General features: G+C 32.4%; 1 protein-coding gene across 9 annotated transcripts in view; it reads right to left on the bottom strand.

Annotated features, from left to right (window-relative positions):
* The window catches only part of LOC132714369 (casein kinase I-like), a 36,591-nt gene extending 22,417 nt beyond the window's left edge, over window positions 1-14,174 (bottom strand). For 5 of the 9 annotated variants that reach the window (XM_060697285.1, XM_060697266.1, XM_060697240.1 and 2 more), the window contains exons 1-5: window positions 13,278-14,173; window positions 11,731-11,771; window positions 10,553-10,622; window positions 2,220-2,368; window positions 298-532 (exon numbers count right to left, since the gene is read on the bottom strand). In XM_060697285.1, coding sequence (XP_060553268.1) covers window positions 298-532; window positions 2,220-2,368; window positions 10,553-10,622; window positions 11,731-11,771; window positions 13,278-13,458 — 676 coding nt within the window. In that variant the 5' untranslated portion in view covers window positions 13,459-14,173. Of the gene's footprint in view, window positions 1-297; window positions 533-2,219; window positions 2,369-10,552; window positions 10,623-11,730; window positions 11,772-13,277 lie in introns of all 9 variants that reach the window. The other 4 variants (XM_060697248.1, XM_060697233.1, XM_060697255.1 and 1 more) reach the window with 2 other exon arrangements.
* Window positions 14,175-17,047: the final 2,873 nt, after the last annotated feature.

Here is a 17,047-nt window from a genome sequence, read left to right as displayed (position 1 = left end):
AATTGCACAAAATTAATATCATAGCAACTGAATTTACAGTACTGGCATTTCCTTTTTTATCACCCTGAAGTATTTCCTCTATCTAACAACCAGGTTTTAATTTATTTCAAAACAAGGAAAAGAATTTCATCATTTCTTAAGGCTACTAACATCTAATGAATGTGTTTAATTTGCTGGGAAAAATAATGAAGACTATTAATTTTGTAGGTCAATGGCATTTTCTAAAGGGATGTGATGTTAATTCATATATTGATTTAAAAGAAATAATTTTATGAATAATCAAATAAGAAGATATACCTTTCCCGAGATGTGTATTTATGCTCATATATCTGGCAGTGCCTGTCAGACTTTTGTGTTCCCGATATGGGATGTGTTTATGTGTTTCTGGATCAATATATTCTTTCGCCAAACCAAAGTCTATCACATGAATGATATGCTGTTTCCGTGTGGAATTTCGACCAATTAGAAAATTTTCAGGTTTAACATCTCTGTATATTAAATGCTTGGAGTGTATATATTCCATGCGATGAAGCTGAAATGGAGCATAGTAAATAATGTTAAAGCATTACTAATTATACATTCAAAATCCTTACTAACCCCTATTCATTACTTTTCCGTCAACGTTGTGGCCCTTATTTGTTAAAATCCTGCAACAAACCTTTTGATTCTATCATGAGAGGAGTACATTCAGCTAGTTTACAGAATGTCTGTGGTTCTACTCAGGTGCCCAACCCGTGCCTGGAATAAATCATGGAGGGGCAATGAGGTCGTCTCTATCCCCCAGTAAAGCTAGAAAATCGCTATAGCCTCCATTACAGAGTCAGTGTTACTCAAAATAATACAACTAGCAGCTGATTGAAAACATTTCTTAAAAGGAAAGATAAGCCACTGTAAGGAAGGTAATATATAATCCATTCAAAGAATGCATTACAATAGATATACTGAGCAAGCTCTTTATGACCCTATATTAACTCTGGCCTATTAAAATACCCATGGTACAAAATTATTATGCTCAGAAATCAGACATCTACATGTAGTAGTCCCTGGCGATATGTAAACCATTCCTGTCCTTAGTGTCAAGTAATCAAACACTAAATATTTATTGGCATTTTTATGCCTGATTAAATTGACCAGATTGTAAGGGGAATTGGACGCCTTCTCTGAATTGCATGACAAGACATTGATTTCTCTCTCACACTCACATATATGATATATATACATGTATAATTATATACAAGAGACTAGATTTGATTGAGTAGAATTATTGACCACTTCCAATACAAACACCTATGATGCTAATTTACTTGCTAGACTATTTCAACAAATTATGAACAGTCAAGTTTGAAGTGGTATAATAAAAACTTACAAAGCAGATTGTGATATTCATGGATGACCTTGCGGCCAGATGACTCGGGTAAATATCATTGCAAAAACTTATAGGAAATATAATCATGTATTTTCAGCATCAATGAAACTATAATCCCTATTGATACAAAAGTGATACCGATGCAAGTAGTTACAAATATCTCAAATATCCTTAACAACTTGAAAAAGTATTTTTTCGTACAAATGGTGTGCATCCAATTAGCCTTGGTATTCTTTGTTTTCAATTTTCTTTATTAACCTTGAGTTTCTTTTTAAAGCTGCATGCCTCAAGATAAGCCTAAATATTTCAGGAAAATCACCTGGTGTCAATGTTTGTTTGTATGTCAAGGTAGAAATATCATGTCTTATTGTCGAAAATACATTCCAACATAGATCATGTCAGTCAATGACTTTATTAGGTCATCATACTATATTAACAACATCACATTCTAACTTTGGTTTGTTTCAAGATAATTTACAATGATACAAAGATTTGTTTTGGAATATAACATTTCATCAACGAATGACACCCTTGTCAAGTTATTTTCATTAAAAATTAACATGAACAACTAACATGGTCATCTACTACAGATTTCATTTTTTAATGATAAATACTTAATGAGACCATTTCTTATTTTCATGACCTTTTATTTCATGTATCTTACAGTACTGATATCTTTGATTAATTAGGGGTAACTTACTTAAATTTGTTGCACCATATGAGATTTAAAGGCACATTACCTCTAACAAAAAATCAATCTTTTTCTTCATTCTTTAGGAAGATCCAACATGTGATTATAAATGTTTTAATCATGATTAAGAGTATGTTAAATGTACAATTTTGTTATACTCACCATTTGTACAGCAAGCATGAGAACTGTTTTGAGGGAGAACTTTCTATCACATAGATCAAACAGATCCTCAAGACTCGGTCCAAGTAACTCAAGTACCAGAGCATTGTACTTGCCACATGGTCCGAAATAATACACATTTGGAATGCCCTCTGCAAATAGAAAACATCATTATACATAATTTTCTTTTTACTTGATTTAATATTCTTAAAGAGACTCTTATGGGCTCATATGTCATCTTTCCAGCTATATACTATGTGGAAAGACTCTCAAATGTCAGATGCCCCTAATCTTTTTTCAGTGTGTTTGTTTATTTGTGTGCTGTTGTCAACGGTCAATTGTCACACAAAAATTTTGCCTTGCCAAAGAAACAGTCAAGTAACCCCTAGACAACAAATCCGATAATTTCCCTATTTAGCAAAGCAGGTGAACCTCTTGTTTCTTTACCTAGATGAGAAGTGAACTACAACCCATAGTAAATGGTGGAAGCAGTGGAGAGTTATAATATCTGTCATATGTTGCGGTTCGGACCGGAATATCCGTCCCGAGTGACCGCCCATGGGCGGGTTCCCAAGGGACAGATATTCCGATCCAAACCGCAAACATATGTTAGATATTTTTTCTTGCATATTCTGCCATATTATTTCATATTTAAAATGGTTAACCTCAATATGATATATGTTCATGGAAATTAAAGACATTTCATCCGTAACTATTTTCTAACAATAATGTATGAATTTACAACTTAAATAACAACGGCGAAATGACGTCATCTTTAGCACATATTTCCCTTCTAAAACGACGTCATTTTAACACGGTTCATCCATAAAGTGCGCTAAAATGACGTTGTTGTTTGGCACGCGACTCATCTGGCACCCCCCATGCCAGATGAAATTTCCGGCATGGGTAAAACTCACGGAAACGCCAGTCTGCTATGCAAGAATTCCCACTCTGTCATGAAAGAGATTCAAACCAAAAGAAAGGAAATGTGTGTGGAAATAAAAAATTAAAACATGTATTACATGTTCAAATAGTTTGATTATTGTTCCATCCCATGTAAATGCTCTAAAAATCCTGATCATTCCAAAAGATTTTGCTTCTAATTTTTATTTTACATAAATTCTTGGGTCTATTTTCACCTTAATTACTGAGAACAAAAAAAACCCCAAAAAACAAAAGTTCAATGCTTTTCAGCAAAAGGAACACCACATCAAACATAATGTACATCAACACTGAAATCTCTAGAGCTGCAAAAAATTAGTTAAAATTTATTTTTTCAAAAGTTTGTTTATACAACATAAATCACACATGCGTCATAAGTTGTGTGTATATTAGGATGACAAGATAACATGTGCCTGAAACCTTGTTTTGTCATTTGTTTACAACTAACATGGTTATATGACATTAGTTTATCTTCATGCAAGCAAGTCCAACCTTATATGGGATTCATTATCATTTGTAGAGAGTAACCATTTCCAGCTTGCAACGTCAACAAATTGGTATCCTCAAGAAATAGTTGGAAATACTCATAGAGGCAAAAGACGTAAATTCATACCATTTATTTTAAAAACCACAACTCAAATATATTAAACTGATTGATCTTCTATCTTGTTCTCATTTTTAAGAAGGAAAGTTAAAATGCATAGATTTGTTTCAGAACTGGAATAAACTCTTCTAGATATGTTATGGATGTCCTCACTGAAATAAATACAGGAGTCCCAAAAATATCAATCCTTTTCCAGGTGAGAAAAGTAGCAATCTTCATGAAATAGTGGACTAGAAATTCACCAAAGCATCAAAGGTTAAGGGATTAGACTGCTTCTGTATACCAATAGGTAAATATTGTCTAATCCAATTCATAATTTCTGAAGTGAGGATTATTCCCGCTGGCATTGAAACATACTCTGGTGAAACTTGTCTATATGTTAATAGATTATGACATTCCTCTCTATGGCCTTGGTCAACAGAAATATAGATACTGATATTGATCATAGGGAATGCTTGATGTCAACTTACACGATGATATTAACTTATAATTGTCACAAACATCTCTGTTTCTGACTATCTTAGACAAAATAACACTTCAAGCTATATTTTAATGAACTTTTGTCTATCATTTGCAATATGCATCTTATTAATAGGAAAAAAACTATTTACATATCCTTTAATTATTATTCAGTAGAAACAACGGTGCCATAACAAGCCTTGTTACATGTATATACCAAAAAGAACCAGAACAGAATTTTAGAGTCATAAAACTCAATCCTTTTGACATGGTTCCCATGACTTTGACCTTTGATCTATTTTAATACAAAGAAAGCATAAATTTACTGACAAGGAGTCAATTAATCTAGACGAAAAATTGACAAATTGTCAGACATAAGTGCTACTTAGCAACCTCTTGTTCATAAGATTAACATGACATTCACCATACCAACGTCAAAAATCATAGAATATTTCCAACTTATTAGCTTATTAAATACAAATGATACTATATATCTTAAAGAAATCATATTCTGCTGAATGAGACATCAATGATTCTGACAAATAATCATATTGTATACAGCTCATAAATAGGAGTGTTTTCCATAATAAAATGTCAAAATACATGTCCAAAATATAAATCTATGAGTAATTTATGCATGAATGAGTCAATATTTGCCAGAAACTTCAAACAGCATGAGTAATGTAATGCCAGTTCATCACAACTTTAAATGGAAATATTATCAGTGTAAATGTAACCTTTTGTACAATATAACAGACTATTATTGTAAATAACTTCAACAGTACTATCTTCTAGAGAAATGAACAGATTAATAAAACACAAAATATCTATATATGGTATGATTTTGATAAACGCCAGTATCAAAATAATAAAACTTTTAAAAGATGTGATTTGAAACTATTCTCAACATATTTATTAAAACATCCTGGTCTATATATTAAGTAGTTAAATGAACTATTTTTAGAAAGTTAATTAATAATTTATCAATCTCAGGACTGGTAGTATTTAACATGTACAAGAGGTTGCACTTAGCAATTACCTAATAAGCTCGCATCAGTGTTTCACTAGTAATTTAACTGTGAGTAAAAATCATATTTTTTCATGATTTTTTTTTTACTCTCAAGGAAAGATATGTAACACAACTCGTGAATATTCGCTTGGATCTTAAATGATGGCATATATATGCCTTCAATTACGGCACCTAAAGTTCAAATAGTTAATGGATAGACTTTTTGCTTTGTTAGTGCCTTACAATGAGCATATGAAAAATTATTTACAATATGAAAAATTTCATCCAAATTGATTGACATCAAGTCACATAAATATTAAACACATAAACTTTCATGATATTCCTATCATAAATTCAACTTTCTTGAAGTTTGTTTTCTTCATATTAAAATTCATACTGGTATATAGTACTTCATTGTAATCATCTCATATATGAAATCAGTATGAAATATTACTTTAGTACGTTACAGAGTTCCATAGACACAGTGCTCTATAATATAAATTAACATAAACGGATCAACGTTGCAATACTGTACAGTTATCATGTATTGAAATGTTACTTAATATATCTCTAATTTATATTTGTAACATCAAAAATTCAAACAAGAGCAATATTTTTTTTGCCATCAAATCATTCATTGACCTGGTGTCTGTCTGCTGGCAGCAACTGCTTCTACCAATGCTACCAGTGCAGACCAAAATCAGCCAGCATGTCTGTGCCGTATAATCATGGTCAGCACTGTTTGCTATCCGGTTAGTAAATATTTTGAAACTTTCCCTAACCTAAAAATGATTAATGTTTTTTCAAACTTTAGTCCAGAATGAAAGATGGACTAGTCCATTAAAGATATTTAGGGTGTTCAGGGTTAAGCAAAGCTACATTATTTAGGTGTGATTACAACAAGTTTTCATTTTAATAAAACAATCAGTTTATAACATTATTATCTTTTTTCACTCTCGAGTCCATGCAACAGTCAACAATTGCTTGAAAGGAAACAATTTTTCTTAGTTATCTGTACTGGAATAGCAACAGAAAAAAATTAACACTATATCAAGACTGAAGAGACCAACTTAAAACCTAGAGTATGTTACAATTTTTAAAGGTCGACCTAATCAATATTTAGCCGAGATAAAACTATCAGTATAACAAGTACAGTAAGTGGTGGGAGCCGAAATATCGCAACACCTCATACAAGGTACTTACAAACACTGAACATTACAAAAAAATCAATTGCTGACATTTACTTTCCCTTTTATCATTAGACTTTCTTATACTGAGAGAGACATAATTTTTGTGCAAATATGTCATATGTTAACCCTTATTCTAATGTTTTTTTTGTATTTGTGTGTATGGTGTATCCAGCTTTCAACTATGGGACTCTACAATTAAGCTAACAACAGTAATCAGCAGGGCAATACTGTATAAGCTAGTTAAGGTCACTGCCAACATCTGAGACTCATATTCTATCATTTTCGAAATTACACAATCAGATTTAACATAATCTTCAATTTACGATAAGTGATTTAAAATTGACCACTTTCAAATGTTTTTACATAGCGTCACAAATACTGTACATGCCACTTTCCTGGTAAAGACCTTAATTCAGTTCCTCTCATTACAAATTTAATAGCTACTGGATAGAACCATTCATCCTTCATAAACCATACAGGCCATAGTATATGTAGCTCGTTAATAAACATATACATAGTAATGTATAAAATTGAAACCTGATATTTTATTTTGACACACTGTTGGATTTAAAGTAACCGATATGTTAAGTATTAAACTTAACTATTGTCAGGAACTGTTCTAAACAGCAAAGTTTATAAACATTTTCAGTTCATGCGTTAATGTGTAATTTAACTATCTAAAGATTTTTCATCCCCTGTAAGCCCATTGTAACAGAAAATACCATGATACAGAACTAAAACTGTTTGCATATTTACGAGGAAACAAAAATCTCACAAACACCAAAAACATTGACAACTGAGTTTATCTTACAACTTGAAGACAATCGAGTGACATCAGCTGATTTGATAAGGAATTATTGGGCAAGTGGTACTATAGAGAAAGGAAGTGTTACTTGCCAACAGCAACATCTCTTCCCAGTCTTTAATCAATAATCAATATACACTACTCGGGGATACGCTATATAATCACTTGACAGCAAATCTTGAACAAAAATATTTGCAACAGCTAGTAAGTATTCGCGTAAATTGGAAAAAAAATTATCTTACATGAACAGTGGCTCAGTAAATTACTTAGGCAGTAAAAACGTAACAAAATCACGTCTCTATCCTTTTACTTGTATGTCATAAATTATTTCTGTTAAATAAGGGTTTATTTTAGAAAGTGTGCTGTTACGAAAAAACTGTTTTATAAAAATCTACATGATTTCATTTGTTTAGGGTCTAGTGGCAAAATACAGATATATTTCCATTATTTATCCACATACATTTTCCTCAGGTGTATTATTAGTGTCTATACCATTTTTAACATATACACCAGTAATTATCAGCTCTTCAATTTATCAGCTGCAGAAGATAAATTGCATTAGACATGTGGTTTTCACTCTAAAAACATGATTCTTTGACACTAACCAGACGTATATAGGCCTCACACTGTCCAAAATAAGTTCACTGAACAAGAACAGTCAAAGGTTTTTTAGTCAAAATGCAAGGAGTTTACACTACAAATATTGAGGACAAACTAGTAACTGCTCTTCTAGCAAGCTCAAACTGGGTTATTTAAAACAAAACTATAAACCAAACAGTTGTGAAATATAAATTATTGGTGAAAAGAATGTCTTTACATTTTCTAACAACATACAAGATGATCAAAACTTCAGTCAAAATTTCAACTTTAAAATAAAATTGTTATGATCTTTAAACTTTAATCATTCTGGGACTCACAAGCTTCCTTGTCAAGCTATGAAAAAACTAGAAATGTGTCCATAGGACACGGATGCCCCCACACGCCACTGTTCTGTCAATCTTATAACTCTAGGTCAAATATTTTGGGACTACATGTGCCACAAGTTGAAAACTAAAAATCAACAAAGGGCCATAATTCTGTTAAATTTGGTCGCAGCAAAAATTCCTACCTTTACTACCATCTACACATTAAGGTTGTTAATCCCTGGAAGTTTAAGCAAAATCTGCCATCCGGTTTAAGAGGAGTTGCGTTCACAAAATTTCTACATAGTATATAATGAAAAAAACAACAAAGGGCCATAATTCTGTTAAATTTGGTTGCAGCAAAAATTCCTTCCTTTACTGCCATCTACACATAAAGGTTGTTCATCCTTGGAAGTTTAAGCAAAATCTGCCATCCGGTTTAAGAGGAGTTGCATTCACAAAATTTCTATATAGTATATAGTGAAAAAATCAACAAAGGGCCATAATTCTGTAAAATTTGGTCGCAGCGAAAATTTCTTCCTTTACTACCATCTTCACCTTAAGGTTGTTCATCCCTGTAAGTTTAAGCAAAATCTGCCATGCGGTTTAAGAGGAGTTGCGTTCACAAAATTTCTACATAGTATATAGTGAAAAAATCAACAAAGGGCCATAATTCTGTTAAATTTGGTCGCAGCAAAAATTCCTTCCTTTACTACCATCTACACATTAAGGTTGTTCAACCCTGTAAGTTTAAGCAAAATCTGCCATGCGGTTTAAGAGGAGTTGCGTTCACAAAATTTCTACATAGTATCTAGTGAAAAAATCAACAAAGGGCCATAATTCTCTTTAAATTTGGTCGCAGCAAAAATTCCTTCCTTTACTACCATCTACACATAAAGGTTGTTCATCCCTGTAAGTTTAAGCAAAATCTGCCATGCGGTTTAAGAGGAGTTGCGTTCACAAAATTTCTACATAGTATCTAGTGAAAAAATCAACAAAGGGCCATAATTCTGTCAAATTTGGTCGCAGCGAAAATTCCTTCGTTTACTACCATCTACACATTAAGGTTGTTCATTCCTGTAAGTTTAAGCAAAATCTGCCATCCGGTTTAAGAGGAGTTGCGTTCACAAGATTTCGGGACGTACGGACGGACTGACGGACGGACTGACTGACGGACGGACGGACGGACAAGTGCAACGCTATATGCTCCCACATTGTGGGGGCATAAAAATTATTTTGTTTTTTCCTTACTAAAAGTTCATAGATTTTCTTTCATAATTACATTAAACTCCACAAAAAAATCTCTATTCAACAAAGGTGGCTCTTGTGATAAGTAAAAGTATTATCAACAGCAACTGAGTCGAACTGACACATGTAAAATATGGCCAATCAGTAAATTTTCACGCAATGGAAATTTTCTTTAAAATCATACAGCTTTCATACTAATCCAAAGTTAGCAATTTTAGCAATAATTCTTCTTAAAATCAAGAGGCTAGAGACTCTTCCCAATTAAATGAGAAAAAACACTGCCAAGGCAACAATTCTTAGAGCTAAATATTTAGAGTCATACATGTAGTAAATCAGTATAGTAATTAACTTTGATTAGGGACATAATCACAACTCAGGGACACAAATGAGGATTTAAATGACCATCTACTGTATGCTCCTTTGTTACTCCAAATTTCCACCCCAGTTGCGCCTCTTTAACCAATCAGAGGTCATAAAATCAGTGAAGTTGCATATATAAATCATGTTAATTATATATAAAAACTTGTTTCAAATATTATATCAATGATTAGGGTGACAAGGGATGCCACATTATTATTTGAATAAAATCGTCTTAATGAAAGCTCTATGGTTCAGACTTAATGTCTCATTGATACATCTTATCCACCTGTTTTGTTGACAAATAAACCCTAAAGTATAGCCAATAAATAACTGCATGATATATAACTTATAAGCAAGCAACATATGAAGTTTAGAGACATGGAATGACCGAAGGTCAGATGAAAATCAAATTGCTTTCAGTTTATAAGAAGTCAGACTATCTATCATGCCTATAGCATAAGAAGGTGCTTACTCATATGCAATCCCCAAGCTTCAGTAAGTCACCTGTTACTGTTCTTATTTTTAAAGTTGGAATTTTTTTTTTTTTTTAATACAAAGTCCAGGACCAGGAATCCTAGACATCTGACAAGCCTCCATTTTATTCAAATTTAAAATTTATCAAAAGAATTTTTATATATCTAAAATAATTCCACTCTTTAGTGGAATTCCAAATCAACTACTTACAAGCAAATAAATGCAATACTTAAAACCACAGAAAGCCACAGAATTGATTCTCTTACGCAGTTATCAATTTATTTATGGTCATCAAGGTAAGTGCACATGTAGATCAAAACTAATGTGCTCAAAAGTATCTCACCTGACTGTCCTAGTTGTCTATAAAAGCGGTATTCTAAGTGAAGCTGTGGAGCTCGAGATTTCATAGGTTCCTGAAAAAGAAAATAACAACTAGTCTACACCCAAGTCTTAAAATCAAGTTCAAAAATAAACTACTGAAAATAATAAAAATCTGTAATATACATGACTTGTATATAGTCTATTAGATGCACTTTTATTTATTTGGTCCTCCCTAATCACTGTCTACAGCATTACATTTCAAGTATCAACACATACATAGAGTGGTACTCTAAATAAATATATTTCCTTGAGCAAAGAAAAAAAATAATCCTGTAAGTGCAGTTTAACTTTTGTGGCACCATAATACATCTAGTGCGCAGAGTCTGCAATATCCACAGGGAGGAAAAAAGTTTTTTGTGGTCAAGGCCACAGTGACCTTGACCTCAGACCAACTGATCTAAAAACCAATAGGGATCATCTGCAAGTTATGACTAACCTCAACACCAAACATAAGACTGGGCAATTGCAAAAGTGTTCCCCAGCTATTTTCAGGATAAGCTTTTAGTGGTCAAGGACCTTGACCTTCGACAGTGACCTAAAAATCAAAAGGGGTCATCTAATGGTCATGGGGCAGGGCAATGTCCCTACCAAGTGACATAAACCACAGCTTATTCCTTCTCAAGTGACTGATAGGACTAGGAAGAGTTATGTGGGTGCATACATCAGACATAACCTATCACAGAAAGTTCCCATTTTATAAGTTGGGGCATAAAAAGATCTTTACAGACAAACTAATGTTTCCCTAAATTTGGCCCATATCATAATTAAGGTATAAACTTGAAGACAAAGTCAATGGCTAACTAATGCCTGTTACAATGTATGTGGTAATAGATTAATAATCAGACTGATAATATTAATAATCACTACCAATACAGATCAGCAAAATAGGTGGACATTAATTGAAATACATTTTGCTTTGTTAAACAACTTAACAAGTTTTACAACTCAATTATATAATGACTGCAGCAAAAAGAACAGGTGAATATTACTAAATAATCTCTAGTTTCTGTATTCAAATCAAGAAATGTTTACCACTTGTATAAAATTATCAAAAAAGGCATCTAACAAAATGAGTTTAATAACCATATCAAATTTTTATGTCAATGTGTTTTTGAAAAACAAATCTCAAAATGGTCTTACCAATTTGATTGCCACATGTTCATTGTTGTATAAATTTTTCCCTGCAAGGAAAGTAAAGGGTAAAAATATTATATTTAGTAATTTCAGATTACTTAATTATAATTTATCAATCACATTCAGACATGAAAAAAGCGTATAATACAGCATTTCATCTCCCTGTTGATAGGGATTTATAAAGGTCAACATTACTCACAAGTAAAAAAGTGAAGTTATTAAACAAACTAACCATACAAAACATAGTAAGATACAAACATCATTCTAACCTATCAATAATCATTTATGAGAAAAGTGAAATAAAGTCTCTAAAATAAGTTTTAAATTAATGAATATTACACAGTATGAGTAAACAATCATTTATTCTTACAATTATTTTTTCAAAATGCACTTAACAATTTGGTACAATTTCATTTCATCTCAGATGCAAGGATGGCCTAAACAATAACTGCTCAGTTTTGCAGGCTTTTTGTAGATCTTTACAAGTAAAGACACCAGATTAATATTCTTTCATATTCTTATGTTTTTATATTAACATGATTTGTATCTAAATGCGTGGGGACATCAATTTAAACTTAATGAATTTGCTTGTTGTTGGAAAGATGCATGTCTATAAAGGCGTGACAATGCTTGTTCGTTCAAGTTAATGAAACAGGTGAGATCTTCCTTCAACTTTATAGATTTTGCTGTAAACATAATTGAACATCAATTTTAAGATATTGCAGCCTGTTTCAATTTGAGGGAAAGTAGATGTTCAAAGCAATTAATAATAACTAGAATTTGACCAAATGAAAGTAAAGTTCTCAAGTAACTAGAAGCCCATATGGACTGCTATGGTGGAGTGCATTTTTGTTACGGTATACTGCCTTATATGTTGGATTTTAAAACTCTTGAGTGTTATCATATATGTTATATACAAGACTGTCTTAATATTACTTGATTTGATGATGATCAAATCCATTTTAATTCAGTTTTTACATGAAACCAATCTTACAAGTGTTTGTTTACATAATTTAACGAACTAAAACCGGAAACGAAGCAGCTTAGCTTGTGTTTGAGGTTATGTATAAATCACACTTTATAGAGCATTGTCAGCCACATTCCAGTCACACCCATATCCAGTTACCAATGTGTTCAGACCTTTATAAAGTGCACAATTTATATAAATTCTAAAACACTTGTAAGCTTTGTTTCCAGTATGTAAACAAACTGATTATTCTAGCAGTCCGATACATCAGCAAATTTTAAAGCATACTACAATTCGGTACAGTACATCCTGCCTCGATCTCAACTTTTATATGAGTGGGGCAGTGGAATTTACGATTCCTGTGATAGTATGTAGTATTTAAAGATACAAAACATATACTATACCACATAACAAGTTATAAGATACAACTCATTCTGTCACAAAATTCACTTATATTCAAAACCTCTGAAAATAGATAAACCTTATAAATTTTTAACATTCTTTTTTTTTAAAATATGACAGCATGAATACAATGAAGTTACAAACTCCCCAAGTAAAGGCGTATCATTATGACTTGACTTTATACCTAATCTAAGTTCTCCAAAATTTCCACATCCTATTTTCTTTCCAACTCTAAAATTTGGTCCAACCATCAACACTCCAGAGTTACCAGAACCCGTTTGACGACTTGACCCATGCATGCTTGATCTACCAGAGGATTTTCGGCGAGAGGAGTCGTCAGCTTTCTCGTATTCTCTTTTTTGCATACTCTAATTACTTTAAATCTCAATTCAATTACTTTAAAAAGCCTACAACTGGAAAGGAAAGATGGTAGTGTGCTATCTCTATACAACACACTGGTTCACAGTTCATGGTTTCAAGTTAACATGCCTTCACGTTTCCCTGGACACAAAAACTGGATGGAAATACAGGTTCACCAGTGCCAAATTCTACTTTTTGTGCCCATGTTTAATTAACATAATATAGAAACGAGAGAAGTCAGTTTATAATCCAATTTTTCTTTCTCTCGAAAAATTATTTCAGCTGTCCATCAAAGGGAACTACTTTCGCACATTAATAACTTTTATTTAATTATTTCAATATTTGCAGATAAATCATCATTTCTTCTAGTTTCATCAAGAAAAGAGTCACGAGGGCACAAAGTGTGTGCGATGTTATTTTGTAAACATTTATAAATTACACTAATGGCTGGTAATAAAGGAACTATTTCCTTCTGTTTTATTTCCGACAGGAAACACTTCTCTCGCCAGTGCGCAAGTCAGATATTCATCGTAACCAGGCGTTGCATAAACAAACACTAAAACACTTAATGTTAGGCTTTTAGGAAATTGTACTATATTAATTGAAGTTTTATATAAATACTATGTTATCATTTGAAAATTCAAAGTAATAGTTGAGTAATTTACGAAAATTTAAAGCACCGGTGCGATGTCCTGATTTTACGTCATATCCGTCAAGGAATTGTCTAAAGTATCATCAAAAAATATCGCCATGGTCTTTGATCATTAGTGTGCGCTAGACATTGAACATATACTACAGGTTCCTCACGATTGTCCTCTGAAGCCTAATTATTATAGCTTTGTCCTATGACTTGAGAGTAATTCGAGCCTTATCTAGTTATAAATTGAAGGCCATATTTAGAACTTCATGTATGATGAAAAAATCAGCAACCTTATTAATTAGCTCCTCCAAAACTTGATTTAGTTATAGGTACTGAGTCTTAGCTAAAGCCACAAGAACTAGATCCAGAGAGTTTCTGGAATTCTCCATGTCCATTGAAAAGGTAAAATAGGTGTTCTCAAATCTTTGGGTGGATAGGGATTTAAACCTATCAAAGATGGACGGGAACACTTACTAGCTAGTTCACCCCGTCTTATAAACATCATTCTTCCTCTAAAAATTTAATTCAAGGGCATCAACCTCACCCAAATGGGGAACATCCCCGTTCGTATATTTCAACAACCCTGCTATATATATCAACCCAGGCATTGAACAGTGAACAACAATCACACAGACCATTGTCGGAGTGAAAGTCAATGCATCTGCTAGGATATTCTATCAAATTCCTTGTACGAGCCCCCCTTCATTAAAAGGATACTGGCAGGCAATTAAACTGTCCTTAAAGACAATTACCAGGTTATGAATACAAATGGAAACTATATTCTGCATTAAATAAATATGAGTTATAGGAAGAGTTCACAAATACCCAAAACACCTTAAAATCAAATTGAATCAAAGCCATTCACGTCACATAAATGGCAACTTTGGGGACTACCTTTTTTATGTGTTTTAGTTAGAATAAATTTTTCGCTTTTTTTTTAAAATTTACCCGGCGTATGCACTTTAAGCAAAAGTTTTATTTTTCCCGGAAAAAGGGGGTTTTAATTAGACATATTTTCTTTTAACGATTTTTGGGGCAGTATCTACAGTATACATGTAATTTCTTGACAAGGCAGATGATCGGGTTTCGTTTGAAGATATCTATAATTAATGTGCACGTGCGTTGAAGAACTTTTAATTTATCTTCCTCAGCACTGTTTTCGTTCCGAATCTTGTAATTACACGTACACACGTGCATTAAACCTTCAGCGTAATATAAGGATGTTTTCCATTAGTTAAAATAGCACCCGGTATGGAATTTAAGAAGGTGTGGTAATTTTAAGCTGGCAAATAGATATAGATCTATAGACTAGATAGACTGACATTGAACAAGTTTTATTCCTAGCTAAACTTTCAAATCGGGCCCCAGTTTAAGTAGAAGTTTCACTTTCCTCCGAGTGCATTTAAATAATGAGAAACATTTTTGTACAAATGTTTTTAAGACAAGAAAGGTCCTACAAATGTTTTTAAGACAAGAAAGGTCCATGAGAGCAACGAAATCAAAATTTATTTTATTTTATTTCTAATTTTCAATGCTTCATTCAAGACGCACCATTGCCCGCACATACAATAGCTTCTGTAATGGAATGCAGAAGAAAATAAATACAAAATAGCATTGTAATATAAAGAAATAGAAATTAGAAATGTACACCAAAAAATACATACATAAATTTCACTGTCTCCTATAATTCTATTGTGAATGGCCATGTATAATTATATACCTTTTTATTTTGTTTTATGAATATGTATATACAAAATGTGTAAACTGATGTATTCATGGATAAGACATAAATAAATAAATAAATAAATAAAGAAGTGAAAAATTTAAATGACTTTGTTTCTCGGTCAAGTAAGAAAAGGAAAAAAAATACTCCCGTCTACCACAGATTAATAGTACGGATCTCTGTGCGTCTATATATAAGTAAAGAAATTGAAGCTTAATTAAGTCAGATACCATCCTCATACAGTACAGTATATAAAATGTGCCAGAATATTCATAAATTTATATACGTCAGTAACAGAGTAACTATTGTTCCATTTCGCATAACAAATACCAGGTTACAAAAGGTAGTGCGCACTTGGTTACAGACAAATTTGAATACTTGTTTAAGCAAATATTGTCATAATAGTTATCAATATTTACAGAAAAATATATTGACTGCAAGATGATTTATATTTGAATGAAATTTGATTATTATCAGAAATTTGCTTTACGTGTTTACAAATAGCAGGCGGGTGAAAAGTAAAATGTGCGGGCTTGTGATTTTGTAAAAGCCTTTCTAAATTGCTTTTGAAAACTTGAATATTTGAATGGAACACCATTCCAGCCGTCTACAGAAGACGTCTCGAACACTTGCGTTGAGCCGTAGACAAAATGGACGCAACAGATACTAATCAATTGCAAACAATTCTGCAACACTTTTAACCTTAAGATATTTATATAAACATGGTTATTATCAAATTTCAATAACAATGAACCAGCGTCTTTTGTATTTTTGTTAAATTTATTGCCAATATTTTGCTAAAAAGTGTTATTTCCCAGTAACCAAATGCACACTTTCTTTTGCAACTAAGTACATTGTATATTAAGTAAGATTAAAGAATATGTCACTTAACTCATTCAGATATTTTACATAATTTCCACTTTAAACATTTAATAAAATGTCTTTACAAATAACAGGTATTTGCAACTACATGACTTGTATGCAGTATAGAGGTAGCAAGTCACGCCGTCATTTCGGGGCAAGCTGATTCCATGGAAGTCTCACATCTCTATATCATTCACATTGTCCTTAATTAATTGCTGGGGTACCCAGCGTACCGGATCCGTTTCCAATTTCAAGTATGTCTGTACATATTCTATATAATCCATTACACTACTAGTATTTTCTTGATTAGAAATTATGATTATGTGGAGGAAAAGTCACATTACTTTCTCAAACCATGTTCGAAAGT

This window comes from Ruditapes philippinarum, unplaced genomic scaffold, assembly GCF_026571515.1.
Source record: "Ruditapes philippinarum isolate M1 unplaced genomic scaffold, ASM2657151v2 ctg3777_1_1_1_1, whole genome shotgun sequence".
Taxonomy (NCBI): Eukaryota; Metazoa; Mollusca; class Bivalvia; order Venerida; family Veneridae; genus Ruditapes; species Ruditapes philippinarum.
This window is presented reverse-complemented; position numbering and strand designations above follow the sequence as displayed.